Source organism: Odocoileus virginianus, chromosome 7, assembly GCF_023699985.2.
Source record: "Odocoileus virginianus isolate 20LAN1187 ecotype Illinois chromosome 7, Ovbor_1.2, whole genome shotgun sequence".
In the NCBI taxonomy this organism is placed as follows: Eukaryota; Metazoa; Chordata; class Mammalia; order Artiodactyla; family Cervidae; genus Odocoileus; species Odocoileus virginianus.
Window position 1 is genome coordinate 57,896,106 of NC_069680.1, and position 20,951 is coordinate 57,917,056.

Below are 20,951 nucleotides of genomic sequence, written 5' to 3' on the forward strand. Positions count from 1 at the left end.
TTTTATTGGAACACAGTTACATCCACTTGTTTATATATTGTCTGTGGCTAAAACTAAAACAGAAGAGTAGTTATAACAGAGAATCTATAGCTGTTGTTGGGCTGCATGTCACAAGCCTGCAAGCCTTGTAGTTACCCATCCTCCAGACTGAAGAAAAAGTCAATAGACAGCGACAAAGACATCAATGGTTTATTGGTCAGAGAGATCTTACACGAAAGTTCCTGGAGAAACACCCCACCTTTTACAGCAGACAGTGGGCAGGACATGGCAGCAGTATTTGATACTAGGGGGAGAAAGAGGCCACTGTTTACAGGGGGAATGATGTCAAGTGGGATTCTCAGTTAACAAGGACCAATTAAGCCCTATAATTTAAAGGTTTGGATCTAATGTGAGTGAATCAGGGACTGGTCAAGAAGGAGGGTCTACAGAAAGCAGAGAACACCCATCTTGAATGGCCTAACCACACAGCTATCAAAGCTGAAACTACTATCTGGACCCAAGCACAGAAGAAGTTTGCCAACCACTGGTCTAGCAACATGGAGGTGTCAAGCTGCAGCAATATCTTCTGGGACAAGCTGTGTTCTAAAATAGGCCAGGGGATTCTATGAAGGGCATAATCATACCATAAGCAGTGCAAATGTCCACATCTGGGGGTATATGGACAGCTGAACCACAATTGCTCCCATCAATCTAGCCATTTCCACTAAAACTGCAAGTGGACCTGGACTTATCAGTCTTTACCACCTGGTTGCCTACAGAACCAGTTTATAATAAAAAGATCTTATTTCACAGCTAAACTGGAAGTGGATATCTGTGAGATCAATCAGAATTTGTGGAGAAAAAGATTGAAAGAAAAAATATTAACAGTAGTGAAGTGGATCAGAGGTAATCAGAGAACCCAGAACAACAAGGCAACAACATTGGTGTATTTTACAAAATCAGAGTCTGACAGAATAAAAGGTCTAGGAAGCAAGCTGACAGGAAGTGAAGCATATTCAGAGACAGACATCGGCCCACAGCCAAGTTCAAAGCTAAAAGGTTCTAGTGGTGGGGGCTTCCTTTGCATGTTCACTGTGCACATTCCCATGGACTTGTACTATTTTAATCAGCTACTAGTTTTTCTTATCATTATTTTAAGAAGTGGCTTCCTTTTTCTCAACTATTTTGTTCCTCAAGGAACATTGTAGCCTAACAACTTTCCCATGGGAGCAGTTTTCCAGCAGTAAGAGAATGCAGAAATTGAAGAATTCACTTTATAAGAAACAACTCAACTATACTGATCATCTTAAAAGTTAAAACATTAAAGAGGCAGAATTAAGTTTATTTCTTCATCCCATCATACAAATAACATCTTTATACTTACTATGCTTTGCACATATAAGTACTTAAAAGATATTTAATTTACTAACTTTCAAGGTTACTTGTTAAGATTATAGTCAAAACTCCAATATTTGCTTTTAAAGTAATCTACAAAAAGACTATATGTGCTCAGCCCTGTCTGAGATTTTCTTGGAACCTTCAGGATTAATTTTGACATGAATTCATTTGATAGGATAATCAGCAAGGATGCAAAAAAAAGAAGCTTGGAGATAAAAGCAAAGAAAGAAATATAAGTAAAAGGCATCATGCTCATTCAAAATGACCCCTAAAATGATAGAAAACAACCACAAACAAATGAAAACTTTTCTGAAAGAAACAAAGGAAATTATATTCTAGGAAGCTAAGAAGCCAAAGCAGGTTCTCTCCCTGCTCCCTGGAAGTCAGTCAAATCTCTCTGAGAAAAATGGAAATAAACCCTTTGGGCATCAACATCTGGAGTGGGGTATATCAGAGAAGTCCTCCATAGGACTCAAAGAGGAAAGAAAAACATGGTGCTTAGAAGAATTAAGTTTGTCATCCAGACACTTAAGACAAGGAGAAGAGAGAAATGAGGGGGAAAGCTGAAAGGGGCTGTTCTCATAGGAATTTCATGTGATTCTAGGTACAAATAATTCATTGGGGCATATGTGACAGAGTGAAGCACGGTTTGGAAGAAAGGTATTCTCTCCTCTTCTGAAAAAGCCCAGTGTCATTCTGCTACTTTGAAAATTTAGAGGCATTGGGACCTTGGCATGTCAGTCTCCAGTCTTAAAAATGGGCATCTTTGGCAGTTACCTTCTACATATCAACTAGATGAAACCAGGCAAAGTGGAAAAACATGGCAGATAGACTAGTTTGGGACGGTTGATGAGTCAAACATCAGAAACTTCAAAAACTGGAGATGAAGGGAAGAGCGGAAGAGAAGCTTCACAGGAAAATCTTCATTCTATAAAAAGTAAATGAGGGCCATTACAAGAACCCTTGATTACTGCTACTAACGGAACTTCTTCTGAAGTTTCAGCCACTGATGAAGAGGTAGGAGGCCAGGGAATCAGATGACATAGTAAGACAAGCATCAGGACTATATGGTCGATGCTCAAGGAAACTGGAAACTGTGAGGGCCCACAAAGGCTAGAGAATTATTTTGAGACTAGTTTGCGGTTTGGAAATTGGAAGGATCCCTTAAAACCATGGTAACTAGGAAACCTTATTGTCCCTCAACAGCATGAGTTTGTAGATCCAAACTTGAAAATTGCTCCAACAGAACTCTCCTCTATATCTCTACTTCTTTCTGTGTATTGCTTGGTTTTGCACATGATATAACTGTGTAATGCTAGGTAACTGCTTAACTATACCCAAAGTCAATTCCCAAAGGAGAGGATGGCAATGTGACCAATTTACCATCACACCCAAGAGGCAGAGCTCTCATGCCAGACTGCCTCACAGGCTTCTTGCCAACCTATAATTGTCAATAAGTCAGTTGCCCACCCTGATAAGGTCAGATGTGATCAGAGTGGAAAGGTGACAAATCAGATGGAGACTTAACAAAAAAAAGAACCCCTGAAAAGGAAGCAATGGAAATATAATGGTTTTCAGGGCTGTTCACAAGTATTCCCATCCTCCTGGGCACAGAACAAGATCGCACATCTATCATCCCCATTGACCACATGACTTGCTTTGACAAAAGCAATGTGAGTGGAACTGACATATGTCACATCCAGGTGGACAACTTAGGAGCCTTTGCATGATTCATAGTGTTCCCTTTTCCTGTGGTAACCATAGTGGAAATAAATATTGAGATGGAATATACATTAACCTGGGTCCCTGAGTGCCTGAATTTAGCAGGGACCTCCCAGCCAACTCACTTTAAACATGTAGTTTGAGCAGGAAATGAACCTTTGTTAAGCCAAAATCACTGCATATGGTGATTGCAGCCATGAAATTAAAAGACGCTTACTCCTTGGAAGGAAAGTTATGACCAACCTAGACAGCATATTAAAAAGCAAAGACATTACTTTGCCAACAAAGGTCCGTCTAGTCAAGGCTATGGTTTTTCCAGTGGTCATGTGTGGATGTGAGAGCTGGACTATAAAGAAAGCTGAGCACCGAAGAACTGATGCTTTTGAACTGTGGTGTTGAAGAAGACTCTTGAGAGTCCCTTGGACTACAAGGAGATCCAACTAGTCCATCCTAAAGGAGATCAGTCCTGGGTGTTCGTTGGAAGGACTGGTGTTGAAGCTGAAACTCCAATACTTTGGCCACCTGATGCAAAGAGCTTACTCATTTGTAAAGACCCTACTGCTGGGAGGGATTGGTGGCAGGAGGAGAAGGGGACAACAGAGGAAGAGATGGTTGGATGGCATCACTGACTCAATGGACATGAGTTTGGGTAGGCTCCGGGAGTTGGTGATGGACAGGGAGGCCTGGCATGCTGCAGTTCATGGGGTCACAAAGAGTAGGACACGACTGAGCGACTGAACTGAACTGAACTGAAGCCTCAGAGATTTGGAGGTTGCTTTATCACAGCATAACCTAGCTTATGCTGACTGATAAAAAATTGAGCAGATATTCTTAAACTTGACCCAATGCATATTATAGAGTATATAAAAGCCATCCCTAAGGGACTCCCAGAAATAGATGTGAAACACTATCAAAGTGGAAACTGCGAAAAGGCTAAGAGGTCCTACAAGAGTTAGAGGTAAGAGACAGAGTAATAATGTTTATTACTATTGATCTAACTCTATATTTACCACTTGAAAATATGAAATATATTTATGTCAGAAAATTTATTTGAACCTTTGCCCCCTCAAAAGATCTTCTGTCTTCATTGGAGATAACATTATGAGGAGCTTGTTATTGTTCTTATCTTAAGGGGTTTTAAATTAACTCTTCTGGCTCACATTCTACATGAATCTGACACATACCAAATTATGTTTTGTGGCAAATAAGATTATAGACAGGTCCATTATGTAACAACTGTAGCATGCTTTAGCATTTATATCTCCTTCAGAGAGTATACAACACAGAGATGTAAATTCTTTTCATCGTAATTCTGCATAAATAGACTTTCTGCACTGCACTGTCAAACTTGGATCTTGAAAGTGATAAAGTACAGATGCCTACAGTTGCAATCATAAAAATGTAATTGCTGAGAAAAAAATTATTTCTGATCCATTGGAGGAATTTATTACAGAAGGATGCAACTGTGTAAGTTATCACACATAGAAAATGAAAGTGAATGACTGAAATATACCCCAGCCTGAACATCCCTGCAAAATGACCTAGTGATTTACCTGTGCCCAAAAGAAAAAAAAAATAGATTAAAGATAAATCAAGTTTGGTCGGAAAGATTGGTAACTATAAAAAGAGCTGAATAAAGATTTATGAATCAATGAATTTAGAAGTCAGAGTGACATAATAGTATCTATGACCAATTACTCCAAAAATTAAAATGTAATTTTGACTTTGAGTTATATACAGAGATGGTAAGTAATTTCTGTGGAACCTTGAAAGCAAAGGAATATAACATGAAGATAAATAATGATGAAATGTGAGACTTTTTTAATGGGATTACTAAATGATAACTTTATCTGCTGGCATTATGAACTTAAAGATCATTAACTTCTTTTGGAATGTTTTCCACTATAATCAGAGACTATATTACATGCTTAAAATAAACAATGTAACTATTTCAAATTAAACACTCTTTGAAAAACAAGAATGTGATGAGATATTTAGTATGATGCTATTCTAGTAAAAAATCTTTAATTTAATGGAATTTTTATTGTATTGATAGGTAATACATGATCAAAGTGACAAGAAGTTTGCTCATCAAATCCAAATTAATGACGCTGACTTTGAAATATACTGGTTTTTTGTAAGGAAAATCCCATTATAATGAAAATCAAGAGCTTGGGCAAATAATTTTGTTGTACAAAAATTCTCTTTTTAACATGAGACCATTCTGTGGGTTGCAAACACAGGGACCTCAGTGAAGTTTCAGAGTCATCTAATATCAATTTCATGTAAGATATCAGTGTCTTATAGACTGCCAAAGTTCATGATTAAGCTATCATCAGTGAGGCACATGTTTTAAATTGTCTTTCCAGTAGGAGATATGCTAAGTAAAAATATGTACAAAGCTTATTCTTAGAGGTACTCTCCTCCCCACCATCCATCTCACAAAGACAAACAGAAAGTGTTTAAATTATCAGAGGTAAGGTCTGTGTCATTTCTCACTTAAGAAACCCTAGAGTACTTCAAGGCTTAGAAAAAGGGACAATCTGTTTTAGGGGGTATGATGGAAGGTAAGCCTAAAGAGGAGTTTTATCACAAATTTGGGGTTAAAAACAAAAAATCTAAATCTATACTATAGTGTAAGTTTCTCCAAGCACTGCTCTAAGAAAAGCCAATAAATAAAACCTGGGCTTACATAATAAAGTCAGAGAATCATTATGCCTATTACCAAGGAATTATTCACTTTATGAAAGATTTTATCATAGAATAACTTAAATATCTGCTTTTCTCATACATTTTGGTATTTTTAAAATAATTTCCTATTTGACAGATGAGCCACCATGTGCTCTGAGCCAAGTCACTGAAATTCTCTAAGGCTGTTTCTAGCTGTTTCTGCTTCTGTGTAATAAGAATGGTTTTAACCATGCTGCCTGCCTCACTCAGTTTTCATGACAATTGAACAAGATAACTTGCATAAAGGTACTTTCAAAACTGCATATGCATATTATTGCTTTTTTGATTTTTAAAGAGAATCTGTGGAGGAACTTTCAGAATGTTATCATTATTATTACTAAATAGATACTTTGGTACACTTTAAAACATTTTAAAGGACAATTTTGGATAACATATTCATTCTATAAAAATCAAATCTTTCCATTATTTATTTTTCCTATGTTTCTTAGTATTTTTGCAGTTACTATTACTCATTGTAATTTCCATGTTATCAATACCTGGATTATGAGAGGCTCCAGTAGCTTCTCTACAGTGAATGTCTGGACCCGCAGATCCTGAGGATTGATACTCAGTGTGATTGGTGTTTCAGCTGACATGCTGCCTGTGCACAAAAACAAAAAGACATTTACTAATAAAGAAAAAATACTTTCTAGAGGAAAGCACTAATGAAAATCATAGCATATGTGCAATTAGTATTCAAGCGCCTCCTCCTGCTATCAGCTGTAGTCCTCAGAGGACAAAGGTGCCAAGTCCACCAACAGAGAAACAAGATATTCCCCGACTGTTTTCTCAGGTCATGTTTCTGGGCTTGGGTCCTCTAACAAAGTAATTTATGCTGGTTTGTTCATGACTAAAATTATAACCCAGCCAAGGCGAGTTTGCATTTGATCAGGAGTCTTAAGTAAAAAATGAATGGCTGAGTTAGTGAGAGATACCTTGCAGCAAACACATGCTTTGACTTCCATGAAATCATAAGCACTAACGCAGCCAGAGCCCATATTTTGCCTGTTGTTAATGATCATTCAGATGAGGAATCAGGTAGGACTTTGGAAGACATGATACATCTCTCTATTTGGGGAATCATTTGAGGGTTTTGGAGAAGGAAATGGCAACCCACTCCAGTATTCTTGCCTGGAAAATCCCATGGACGTACAAGCCTGGTAGGCTACAGCCCATGGGGTCACAAAGAGTTAGACATGACTAAGCAACTTCTGTCTCTCTCTCTCTCTCTCTCGGGTTTTGATTTGGAGAAGAAAATTTTGGGCAATTTACTTTCCTTTACAGAAAAGAAACTAACATAAATTGGCATAGTTATTATAAAAAGAAAGGCAAATCTTCATATTTGGGCAAGACAAAATAAGAAAAACATTACAAACCATTCTTTCAGATCTTAATATAAATCTTAAATGTCAGTCCAGTGAGATTTTTTAAAAAGAATACATATATAGCAAGTGACCATGGATAGAATTTCATAACATATTCAAAGTAACACATCAGCCATGAAGACTATTACCCAAATTTCTAAGCCCACAAATCTATATTAACTTATTCACAGTCAATAATCACCCAGCAAGTATTTACTGGAGGTTCACAGGATAACAGTAAGAAACACATCTGTCCTATATATAACTTGGTCTATTATTAGCCTATAAACTATTATAGTCTATAGAAGTGTGTGTTACTATCAATGCACAAATCTTTCCATTTAGTTGTTACATATTTTCTTTCAAAGTTTCTTCCAAACTTTCTTCCAAGTTTCTTATTTTCTTACAAAGTCCATTTGTAAAACTAAGGTTGGTTCTGGTTTTATGAATGGACTAAGGATAGATAGATAAATGAGTGAAAGAAAGAATGACACATTTTCATGAAATCATGTTTTATCCCAGAATCAGTCCTTTCAACACTCCTCTCAATCGCAGGGATTCTAGGAAAGAATAGTGTTCTTTTTTCTATACCTCTGCCTCCAACCCCTAAGGGCAGTCAGAATCACAGGGTAGGGCCCATATTCCCTCCAACTTCTTGCCCTGAGAGTCTACCCCTCTTCTCCTCCTACTTTTCTCAGCTCCCACTGTTTTAGTTCCACAAAATCAGCATCTCTCTGCCCTTCAGCCTCTCACGCTCTCTCAAATCCTTCCCCTGGATCCATAAATGTTGTAAGTGTATATATCCAAAGATAATCATGATCTCTTCATGTACTTGTAACTGAAAAGATCAGTGCTTCACTAAGCCTACACTATATGCCTGATACATGCGCAGAGAGAGATGCACAAACAAAACCACCCTGTACAAAAAAAAATCTTGCTTATTAGCTCTTTTCTTGATGTAATTTAATTCTTAGATAATAATAATTTGTTAAATAGAGGCAAATACTATAGAGCCTAGAAACCTTATGGCTCTCCAAATATATGCCACATGGCTACATTCATTCCATGACTCTCTTACTACAAAAATGGATATGTGAAGTATTCTTGAGAAAAATAAGAATCTGCCAAAGACTGTCTCCAGTGACTCAACAGAGAAATTTGTACATATACTCAAAATTGTGATTTCAAATAAGCTTATAATCAAACATACTCATAATTAATATTTACAATTCTTTCATATATCTTATTAAAAACAAGGATAACTATGCTGAAAATTTCAAATGAAACAATTATGACAAATCTAATAAAAGCATTTAAGTACAATTACATCTCCAAAATTGAGTATACTACTAAAAATACTAACACTGTACATACTAATCACTTTGTGTATAGTATCAAAACATTTTCTAGTTAACTGATGAAACTGTTTGGAGATCAAGGCAATAATAGGCATCAAACTGCAGAATTTTGCAAATGAAGTCAAAGCAAGGTCAAAGTCTTATGAGTTTTTACCAACCTTTTGTAGCCATAATGCAATGTGAATCCAAAACAAAAATCCTGCTAGGGTATGGGTATTATAACCCAAGGCAATTGCATTTTATAATTCACAAAATTTTAAGAGTTAGAAAGTACCCCCGAAATAATTCAAGGACACCTCCTACAGCATCCTTCATTTCAACAATGTACTGGGAAATGAGATGCTCACTATACCATTAGATACGAGTGATTACTTTTATAAAGTTCTTCCTCATGTTGAGTTGAAATCTGAAACTTTTTAACTTCTAACCACTACAGATAGTTTTATAAAGTGGGAAAAGTTCAGGTTTAGAAACAAGCAGACTAGATTAAACCCCAATTTTCAGAATTTAAGGGAGGAAAACAAATCTCTTGACAGCAGTAATAGATGTCTCCAGGGATAGTCTGTAAGGCAGAGCAAAGTATCATGTTGATACTTCCTTTCTCCCTAGATTGCCTTTGTCCATATGCCTAAATTTCCTTTACTCCACTTTATTCCTTGCTTTAAATTGAGCTTATAGCAATTTAAAACTCATTCAGTTTAACAAGTATTTCACTTTTAAGTGAAGTTAACTCTGAGAGGCCATGGGGGTACACATTCTATTATGCTTCAGAAGAGTCCATGAGACCAAGGTGATGTGTCCTCCCAGAGCTCATATATACCAACCAAGGTGATGTGTCCTCCCAGAGCTCATATATACCAACCAAGGTGATGTGTCCTCCCAGAGCTCATATATACCAACCAAGGTGATGTGTCCTCCCAGAGCTCATATATACCCTTTCTGACACACTCAGTACCCCCAACTCTCTACTTAGTCCAAGTCCACTTCCAGTGCCTATGCCAGCCTCTTTCTGCAACCCAAACTTCTAAGTGCAAATGACAGCACGGACACCCCTATACCTGAGAGGCAACCAAGACGCAGCTGTTTACTGATGAGTATTATGGAGCTCAGACATGCAAGTTGTCCATTTGCACGTACCCAAGGCCTCTCAAGTACAAGGTAGAGCCAGAAGTAGAAAGGAAAGGAAGCTGACCATCAGGGGCAAGGGTGAGCTCCCTGTCCATCACCTCATTCTAACAGGAAACGTCAAGGAATACCAGAATTCTAAATCCAGATCTATATCTTTCAGGTCAGTTTGAAGGTATATTTCTCAAGGTAGAAAGATAAGAGAATAAAACCTATTTTACCAACTTGTTAGCTTGATTTGTAGCTTTCACATATGTAAGTATGGTATGCAGGCCTCCATGTATATTTTCATTCTGCTCACTACAAATGTTAAGGAAAGAACTACCCAAACTTTCTAGCACTCCATATCACCAAGTTCTTCCCTTTTAGTCAGATTTAGTCAGCTCTTTCATTCTATCCTCAATCTTCTAAAACATGGAGTTAACACAGAGGTACGGTAAAAAGTCATCAGTTCTTCCACGTTTAGGAAAAGACTTTCAAGCTTCAGCAACAAAATTACTTCTCTTTTCCTCTCTGTTTCCCCCTCATTCAAATGCTCTCTGTTATTACTTTTTCCTTAAGTTTACTTGTTTCCATGAAAGAGTTATTCACTGCATATATTTCTTTACTCCTCTTATTAAAATTATTTTTGTGAACAATCAGCATTACATTCATGAGAAAATAAACAATTTAAATACTCAAAAACACACAAAAAATTATAATTTATTGATATCTATGAAGATTACTTAAACTGCTTTTCCATGTGCCTGTTTATTATTACTTATTTATTATTGACCCTGTCTCATGTGATTTTCTCTAGATAATCATTATGCATCATCTCTATTAACACGGTTCTTTCTATGCCCTAATTATTGTCATAACATTAACACACATACACATACATATGTGTGTGTACACATTCACATGACTTTGATGGCTTTATCTGAGAATAGATTTCTTTCCTTCAAGTTTAAAGTGCTTTGATGGTGTCAACAATTCTTCTACCAAAAGTATTTTGGGCTTCATGAGATCCATTCAGGATCTCATTCAGTGAATAGAAAAGGGAAATACTCCCCACCATCTTCAGTGGTAAAGAATCTGCCTGCCAATGCAAGAGATGTGGATTTGATCCCTGGATCAGGAAGATCCCCTGGAGAAGGAAGTAACAACCCACTCCAGTATTCTTGCCTGGGAAATCCCATGGACAGAGGAGCTAGGCAGGCTACAGTCCATGGGGTCACAAAAGAATTGGACATGATTTAGTGACTAAACAACTGATCATCTCAAATGTTTATATTAGCTGACACTGTACTTCCAAAATATCAGAAGAAAGGGTGAGCAACTAATTAAGAATTTTCAAGTACTGAGATAGTTTCATGAGAGAGAACATTTAGGTCCCATTTGTGTATTTTTGCTTTTATTTCCAATATTCTTGGAGGTGGGTCATAGAGGATCCGGCTGTGATTTATGTCAGAGAGTGTTTTGCCTATGTTCTCCTCTAGGTGTTTTATAGTTTCTGGTCTTACATTTAGATCTTTAATCCACTTTGAGTTTATTTTTGTGTATGGTGTTAGAAAGTGCTCTAGTTTCATTCTTTTACAAGTGGTTGACCAGTTTCAGCACCACTTGTTAAAGAGGTTGTCTTTTTTCCATTGTATATTCTCACCTCCTTTGTTGAAGATAAGGTGACCATAGGTTCGTGGATTTATCTCTTGGCTTTCTATTCTGTTCCATTGATCTATATTTCTGTCTCTGTGCCAGTACCATACTGTCTTGATGACTGTGGCTTTTGAAACAGATCACCAGCCCAGGCTGGATGCATGAGACAAGTGCTCGGGCCTGGTGCGCTGGGAAGACCCAGAGGAATCAGGTGGAGAGGGAGGTGGGAGGGGGGATCGGGATGGGGAATACATGTAAATCCATGGCTGATTCATGTCAATGTATGACAAAAACCACTACAATATTGTAAAGTAATTAGCCTCCAACTAATAAAAATAAATGAAATAAATTAATAAATAAATGTGGGGAAAAAAGAGAACATTTATTTTAATTATCATTAAAAATTTATATTGAGTACATAACAAAAGTAGGCTTCACTCTCCCCCATCGGTATCCTGTAGAAGGGTTAGCTGAATGTGGTTAGGAGTAATGTGAAGGAGTGAAACCAAATGTTAATTGACCAAAAACTCATCTAAATTATAATAAACAGGTTTAAGTAAAGAAAAGGAAAATGGGACATGGGGGATTTACTGCATAATATTACCACAGTTGATTTTGTATAATTAAGTCTTAGCTATAGTGAAACCAAATGGAAAGGGGACAACTATAATTTTAAAAATTTCCACTATAATGTCTATACATAGCTATTTTCCAAGTGCACCTCCATCCCCACCCCAAACCCCCATTTCCGTGCTTCCAATGCAATCATCTACTGGATTGTTCATCCTGTCAAGAAAGAAACACACACATCTTTTACTCATTTGGTGAACAAAAGGATCTTAGGTTTTTCAGAGTCAATAAAATCAAGCAGTTGTCTAACAATTGAATTTCTCTCTTTTCAAATGTTCTTCTTACATTTTACAAATACTTTGCATGTATTTGTTTAAGATCAATAATCAGTGTAAGCTTTTCTATCTTGCCTTTTGGTCAGTTATAAGACTTAAATGATTTGAGATCAGAGGTACCCTGAGACTATAGAGCACCATTCATTTATTCACTAATTCAACTTATATTTATTGTTTCTACTTTGTGCTAGTCATGGGAAAGGAGAGAGCATAAATAATAAACCTAATAACAGTAACATCATTTAGTACCTTGGAAAAAGACATGCTAGCAAAAAAGAAAAAGTAAAAACGGAGTAAGTGATAAGACAGTTGGGAGCAGACTGCAATATTAAATAAGATCAATGTTAACCTCAATGAGAAGAGTACAGTTGAGCAAAGACTTCAAGAGGCTAGGAAATTAGCCAAGCAGAGGTCTGAGAGAAGAGCATTCTAGGCAGAGAATGGTGAAAAACTGGAGAAATGGAAGAACTGGAGAAAAAAACCTAATGACAGGAGAGTATTGTCATGTTTGCAGATGAGCCAAGGAGGCCAGTGTAAGTGGGTTGGAGTGAACTACAAAAAGTATAATAAAAGAGAAGGTCAGAATCGTACTGGAGTTAGTTAAGGGGGTGCAGGGGGCACTGCAGATCATATCAAACCACGAGACATAGTGCAGGGGTTTGAACACTAGAGAAACAATTTGTTCTATATTTTGAAAGGATCACTCTGGTGAATAAAATGAAGTATTGAGGGCAAGAGCCAAATTAGGGACACTATTGGGAAACCTCTGGTGGTGACTCCAATGAGAGAATAATGGCCTAAACCTGACTGATGGCAGCAGAAGTGAACAGAAGTGGTCAGATTGTGGACAATTGTGAACCAATAGGAATTCCAGACAGATTGAACAGAGGATAAAAAGAACTCAAGATTTCTTTAAGTTTTTTGTCTATCACAAGTGGAAGGATGGTATTGCCATTAACTGAGGTAGGGAGGCTGCAGGAGGAACAGGAAGATGAAGAGCCCAGTTTGGGACATGAGTTGAGATACAACAAATTTAAGATATATAATAGACATCCAAGTAAAGATGTTATTAGTGAGTAGGCATTTAGATATATGAAAGTAGAGTTTGGGAGAGAAGTCTGGGATCAAAATACAGATTTCAGAGTTGACAACATAAAGGCAGATGAAATGAGACAACCAAGGAGGATGTGGACCAGAATGAGACAGGTCGGAGTCAAAGGATTATTGTGAATGGATGGAAATATAGGCAGCAGTACTCAGAGGCTTAGAGAATTAAGATTTGCTTTGAGTGAACTAGTAAAATCTGAGTCTTTCAGGCAGATCAATTAGAAAAAGCCCTGTAGGTGTTAGCAGGAAGGCCCCCAGTTTGTCCAACAGACGGAGGACAAGATTTCAGCTCCACTCAGCCCCTCAGCAGGGCAACAATGCAGCAGCCAGTGTGAGAACTATTGCAGCTTCTTCACTCCCACTGTCTGCGAAAGGATCCTTAAATTCTCCTACATTTCATCACCATCTCCTATATCTCATCACTCAGTAATTAAGAGGACTGGCTTTGAAGCTGGTCTGGGTGAGAATCTAGGCTCTGCTCACTGGTGACTTTAGGCAAGTTAGTGAACCTTGCTAAACATCAGCTTTTTCATAAAAGGAGTACGTCAAGGCTGTATATTGTCACCCTGCTTATTTAACTTATATGCAGAGTACATCATGGGAAACACTGGGCTGAAGAAAGCACAAGCTGGAATCAAGATTGCGGGGAGAAATATCAATAACCTCAGATATGTAGATGACATCACCCTTATGGCAGAAAGTGAGGAAGAACTAAAAAGCCTCTTGATGAAAGTGAAAGAGGAGAGTGAAAAAGTTGGCTTAAAGCCTAACATTCAGAAAACTAAGATCACAGCATCCAGTCCCATCACTTCATGGCAAATAGATGGGGAAACAGTGGAAACAGTGGCTGACTTTATTTTTCTGGTCTCCAAAATCACTGCAGATGGTGATTGCAGCCATGAAATTAAAATACGCTTACTCCTTGGAAGGAAAGTTATGACCAACCTAGACAGCATATTAAAAAGCAGAGACATTACTTTGTCAACAAAGGTCCGTCTATTCAGGGCTATGGTTTTTCCAGTGGTCATGTATGGATGTGAGAGTTGGACTATAAAGAAAGCTGATCACCAAAGAATTGATGCTTTTGAACTGTGTTGTTGGAGAAGACTCTCGAGAGTCCCTTGGACTGCAAGGAGATCCAACCAGTCCATCCTGAAGGAGATCAGTCCTGGATGTTCATTGGAAGGACTGATGCTGAAGCTGAAACTCCAGTACTTTGGACACCTGATACAAAGAGGTGACTCATTTGAAAAGACCCTGATACTGGGGAAGATTGAGGGCAGGAGGAGAAGGGGACGACAGATGATGAGATGGTTGGAGGGCATCACCTACTCGACGGACATGAGTTTGAGTAAACTCCGGGAGTTGGTGATGGACAGGGAGGCCTGGCGTGCTGCCATTCATGGGGTCACAAAGAGTCGGACATGACTGAGCAACTGAACTGAACTGAACTGAAGAATACCTCCTTCAAAATGATCTTGAAGATTAAAATTAAAAATCCATATAGAAGTCATAACTTAGCCCATGCCTCAGACACCTATTAAGAGCTCAACAAATATTAGTTGATATTATTATCCCCTTTTCAGTATGAAAGTAGAATCTACTTGTCTACGTTTAGGTTAAACATGCCTCTTTCATCTATAGAGCCTGTAATTATTATTCAAAAATGCTTTTACTCTTTGTTCCCATAATGAAAGGGCTTAACACAAAGCTTCCCTCTGGTGACTCATTTCATTGGATCTCTTGACTTCAAAATCTAAGGCATATTGCCTACATGTGCATTAATTAGAAATGCGGCATGCCTAAATACTCTAAAAAATTCCTAAGGCACAACAGCCTCATAAAGAGTCTTGAGCTCCTTGAAATCAATTCTAGAGTGAGACATAAGAGGTACATTCCAGAGATAGGGCTACGATTGTTTTATTTTGTTCGGTTGGTTGGTTGACATTTTCAGAATTTTTGTTTTCTTTTGTTTTAAGAATAAAACAGAGCAAAGGAAATACAATAGAATGTATATATTCCAACAACGTGGTAGGGCTACAACTATTAAATGCACTACATGTCCGGATCCCTAAGACTCTGAATTTTTTATTTCCTTAACTTTTAAGAATTCTGGATTTCAATATAGCAAAAAAACAAAATCACATTTTATAATAAAATGTAAATATCTTTAGCAGGTTATAATTAAAGCTTTCAAAGGCTTCTTGGAAGCATTTGAAGTTCTTTCTAACAACCTTTGGATAGTAATCTTGCTGGTGTTTTTTGAAAAATAATCAAATTGAGCTCCCCCCCCAATATTATGTTTTATGGATTCTTTATGAGAAAATACAAATTAAATTAAATTCAAACATTTGTTTCTTCTATTCATAGTAACCAAAATAAAACTTGTTTGCCCACATACAACCTTAATGAGAGCTGCAAAAAAAGATAAAAAACAAACAAAAAATCCAAATGACTGACTTAACTAATATGAAATAAAACAAAGGAAAACATCAGATTCTATTTATATTTAGGTCTTTTGTCCTTCTTGTTATGAATGGCTGGCTAGTCTAATGGCCCTCCAAAATAAAGAAAAAGGTTGTAATTCAATTTCTGATTTAACTGAAAAGTAAGACTATATATAAGAATTTTATAAGATGACCTAATTACCCCTCTACTGATACCACACATTTTAAGTTATTTTACAAAATGACAGTTCACACTAAAAGCTCATTCTTTTCTCACAATGGCACACATTTTCAAAATTGCAGGTAGGAAGAAAGGACAAAAATGCCCCATGGTTATTCTGCGTAGCAATGCCATTCAACTTAAGGACATTTTGTATAAAATTATACCAGAAGTGAGATCCTATCTCATATAAGCCCAGCTTGAAGTTTACCTGCCTGTTACTTAGAAAGTCAAAAGGTCTAAACCAGCCCAATTGAAATCTAAGAAGAAAATAATCTAGTATGTGAAATCTCAGAGAAGCTTTCACTGATTCACTCAGGACAAGAATAACTTGCACTATAAGCATCAAGTTTAAACAACCAGGGCAGAAGTAACATGCCCTTCATATACACCTTGAAAGTGACAGTAGCTTTCGTTGCTGCAAGTCCAGTGGGCCTACGGGTCAGTTCTACTCCATAATATTATAAGACAGCTCAAATGTATGTGAAGTCTCCTAAGGTCTGGTATTTTTGAAAAGCAGAGAACAAAAAAGAGAATAGCAAAAAAAAAAAAAAAGCAGAATACATATCAACCTCAATTTGAAGCCAAAAAAAGTCCCATTTCTTCATTTTCTAATTACTCACAAATAAATAAGACCCTGCTTACCAAAATAGATAAAATAAAACCAAAGTCTGAAAACACTACATTCATTTTTCCATAAATCTATTAATATATTTGCAAAAAACAGTGATTTGCAACTGTTTTGAGAATTCCAGCTTTCTTATCTACTTCCAGGATTTCCATTCTTACATACTCTCTTAAAAGAAGTTTTAAAAGTCTGTGCCACTATTTGCAATAGCCAGGACATGGAAGTAACCCAAATGTTCAACAACAGAGGAATGGTATGAAGATGTGGTACATATACAATGGAATGTTACTGGGCCATAAAAAGTAACAAAATTGTGCAGTTTGCAGAGACTTGGATAGACCTAGAGAATGTCATACAGAGTGAAGTAAGTCAGATAGAGAAAAACAAATATCATATAATATTGCTTATATGTAGAATCTAGAAAATGATACAGATGAACTTATTTGCAAAGCAGAAATACAAACACTGACATAGAGAATGGACGCATGGAAACTAAGGTGGGAAGAGGGGTGGAATGGTGTGAGAACGGGATTGACATATATATACTACTGTGTGTAAAATATTAGATAGCTAATGAAAGGCTACTGTATAGCACAGGGAACTCAGCTCTGTGGTGACCTAAATGGGAAAGAACTTTTTAAAAAGGGCGGGGGGGGTGGACATATGTATATGTATAGTTGATTCAGTTTGCTATATATGGCAGAAACTAACACATTTATGGTAATAAAGCAACTATACTCCAATAAAAATTAATTTTTTTAAAAAAGTCTGATCCAAGGTTATTCCCTCTTCCAAGGGGCCTACTAGTGCCCCTCTTTAGGAAAGTGGCAACTTGGAATAAAATCTGGCAAACCTCAGGTTTCTGAGGGAAGGGGATGTTTATTTCCTTTGCTCTCCTTTGACTGTGAACATGTATGCTTAATTCTGGATAGACTTGTGCTTTCTCATTCACACACTGAAGCTCCTTTCTTTCTTGACATAGGCCAGAGGCATCGATGTACAGCAAGTCTGCTTAGTCATCAACTATGACTTCCCCACCAATAGAAAAAACTACATCCACAGAATTCCTCATGGTGGATGTTTTGGCCATAAGATTATGGCTATTAACATGGTGAGAGAAGAAGACAAGAGGACTCTTTGAGACATCGAGACCTTCTACAGCACCTCCACTGAGAAGATGCCCCCTTAACGTTGCTGACCTCACATGAGGGGAGCTGTGCCACCTGGCACCAGCCAGAGATCAAACCTTGGAGGGGGCCGAGGAACAGCAGAAGTGAGGAGAGAAGGGAACCAAGGAATGGAGAGCTTGCCATTTTTCTTTTTTTATCTTTGACTCTTTGAGCAAATGTCACTTTTTCAGACAAAAAAAAGAAAAGCCTGTGCCAGAATTGTCAGTCTAACCATCCAAGCCCACCATTTTACCATGACTTTTAAAAATTTTCTCCAAGAACCTAATGAAACTTAAAAGCTTTTGCACAACAAAGGAAACTATAAGCAAGGTGAAAAGACAGCCCTCAGATTGGGAGAAAATAATAGCAAATGAAGCAACAGACAAAGGATTAATCTCAAAAATATACAAGCAACTCCTCCAGCTCAATTCCAGAAAAATAAACGACCCAATCAAAAAATGGGCCAAAGAACTAAACAAACATTTCTCCAAAGAAGACATACAGATGGCTAACAAACACATGAAAAGATGCTCAACATCACTCATTATCAGAGAAATGCAAATCAAAACCACAATGAGGTACCATTACATGCCAGTCAGGATGGCTGCTATCCAAAAGTCTACAAGCAATAAATGCTGGAGAGGGTGTGCAGAAAAGGGAACCCTCTTACACTGTTGGTGGGAATGCAAACTAGTACAGCCACTATGGAGAACAGTGTGGAGATTTCTTTAAAAACTGGAAATAGAACTGCCATATGACCCAGCAATCCCACTCCTGGGCATACACACCGAGGAAACCAGATCTGAAAGAGACACGTGCACCCCAATGTTCATCGCAGCACTGTTTATAATAGCCAGGACCTGGAAGCAACCTAGATGCCCATCAGCAGACAAATGGATGAGGAAGCTGTGGTACATATACACCATGGAATATTACTCAGCCATTCAAAAGAATTCATTTGAATCAGTTCTAATGAGATGGATGAAACTGGAGCCCATTATACAGAGTGAAGTAAGCCAGAAAGATAAAGAACATTACAGCATAATAACACATATATATGGAATTTAGAAAGATGGTAATGATAACCCTATATGCAAAACAGAAAAAGAGACACAGATGTACAGAACAGACTTTTGGACTCTGTGGGAGAAGGCGAGGGTGGGATGTTTTGAGAGAACAGCATGTATATTATCTATAGTGAAACAGATCACCAGCCCAGGTTGGATGCATGAGACAAGTGCTCGGGGCTGGTGCACTGGGAAGACCCAGAGGAATCGGGTAGAGAGGAAGGTGGGATGGGGGATCGGGATGGGGAATACATGTAACCCCATGGCTGATTCATGTCAATGTATGACAAAACCCACTGCAATGCTGTTAAATAATTAGCCTCCACCTATAAAAATAAATGAAAAAAAGAAAAAAGAAGTACATTTTTAAAGATTTTTTAAAATAAATAAATAAATAAAATAAAATAAAATTTTCTCCAAGAACTCTGACTATATACCTGTTAGCCATATTTAACTACTTCTAATCCCACGTAGTATTTTTTCTATAGTAAATAAAAGACTTCCTCCTCTGAATTCCTTCTGACCATTCTTCCCCAGTGTCTTTTGCTAGCTCTTCCTTATCTACATGTGTGTGTGTGCATTCTAAGTCGCTTCAGTCATGCCTGACTCCGTGTGACCCCATAGACCGTAGCCTGCCAGGTTCTTCTGTCCATGGGATTCTCCAGGCAAGAATACTGGAGTGGGTAGTCATGCCCTCCTCCAGGTAATCTTCCTGACCCAGGGATCAAAACTGTGTCTTACATCTCCTGCATTGGCAGGAGTGTCACCTGGGAAGCCCTCCTTATCTGCTAACTCCTATTAACTACAGGTCTTACCACAGGTTCCACCCCTTACATCCTATTCATTGCTCACATTACATTGTTCTTTCAGAACAATATCATCCTGGAGTTTCAATTCAACTTAGAACCTCTGATTCAACAGTCCAGACTTCTCACCTAAGCTTTAGAGCCCCTAATCCACTACCCACTGAGCTGTCTCACAGGCACCTCAAAACTGAACTCCATCATCTTGTCCTCAAAACCTGTTACCACCATCTTCAGTTCTGATCTGGATTAATTACATCACCACATAATGGGAACTTGCATTCAACCCAGGAATTTGAAGGTCATCTCCAAATATTTTCTTTCACTTTGCCTCTCTCTTCACATCAGATTAGCAGAAAAATTACATAATTTCTATTCCCTTAGCTCTTTTTATATTGGCCATTTCTTCTCTATTTGTATTGGTACTTCCTTAGTTCAAACCATGGTTAGGCTTACTTAGACTTTCCAATGATACCCTAACTGATCTCCCTTCTAGTTTTTCACAACCTCCAATTCACCCTCCAAACTATTCCCAAAGTGATCTCTTTAATATAAAATAAGATAACATTACACTAATCCCCTGATTAAAACTGTCAACTGTCACATATTCTTCTTCTGAACACAACAGAGTTTCAGTTCAGTTCAATTCAGTTCAGTCACTCAGTCGTGTCCGACCCTTTGAGACCCCATGAACCACAGCATGCCAGGCCTACCTGTCCATCACCAACTCCTGGAGCCTACCCAAACTCATGTCCATTGAGTCAGTGATGCCATCCAACCACCTCATCCTCTATTGTCCCCTTCTCCCCCAGCCTTCAACCTTTCCCAGCCTCAGGGCCTTTTCCAATGAGTCAGTTCTTTGTATCAGGTGGCCAAAGTATTGGAGTTTCAGCTTCAGCATCAGTCCTTCCAATGAACACCCAGGACTGATCTCCTTTAGGATGGACTGGTTGGATCTCCTTGCAGTCCAAGGGACTTTCAAGAGTCTTCTCCAACACCACAGTTCAAAAGCATCAATTCTTCGGTGCTCAGCTTTCTTTATAGTCCAACTCTCCCATCCATACATGACTACTAGAAAAACCATAGCCTTGACTATACGGCCCTTTAGGCTCCACTGAAAGACTCGAGGTAATTTGGTCTTCCCTATCTCTCCAGCTTTTTCTTTTTCTTTGACCTACTGTCTCCCTGTACTCCATCCATGCTAAAGAACTTGAAGTTCTCTAAATGGACCATATTCTCTCATGGCCCTAAATTTCTATTCATTCTGTACTCTTCGTCTGAAATAAACTTC

At 37.9% G+C, this 20,951-nt stretch overlaps 1 protein-coding gene and 1 non-coding gene across 3 annotated transcripts in view; one reads left to right on the forward strand and one right to left on the reverse strand.

Annotated features, from left to right (window-relative positions):
- Nucleotides 1-20,951, reverse strand: part of CTNNA3 (catenin alpha 3) — a 1,809,955-nt gene that overhangs the window by 1,742,891 nt on the left and 46,113 nt on the right. For both annotated transcript variants that reach the window (XM_070470726.1, XM_070470725.1), the window contains exon 2: nt 6,327-6,430. In XM_070470726.1, the coding sequence (XP_070326827.1) occupies nt 6,327-6,425 (99 nt within the window). In that variant the 5' untranslated portion in view covers nt 6,426-6,430. The remainder of the gene's footprint in view (nt 1-6,326; nt 6,431-20,951) is intronic.
- On the forward strand, nt 17,393-17,535 carry LOC139036116 (small nucleolar RNA SNORA67). Its single transcript, XR_011488854.1, has one exon. It is a non-coding gene; the product is annotated as a small nucleolar RNA SNORA67 (small nucleolar RNA).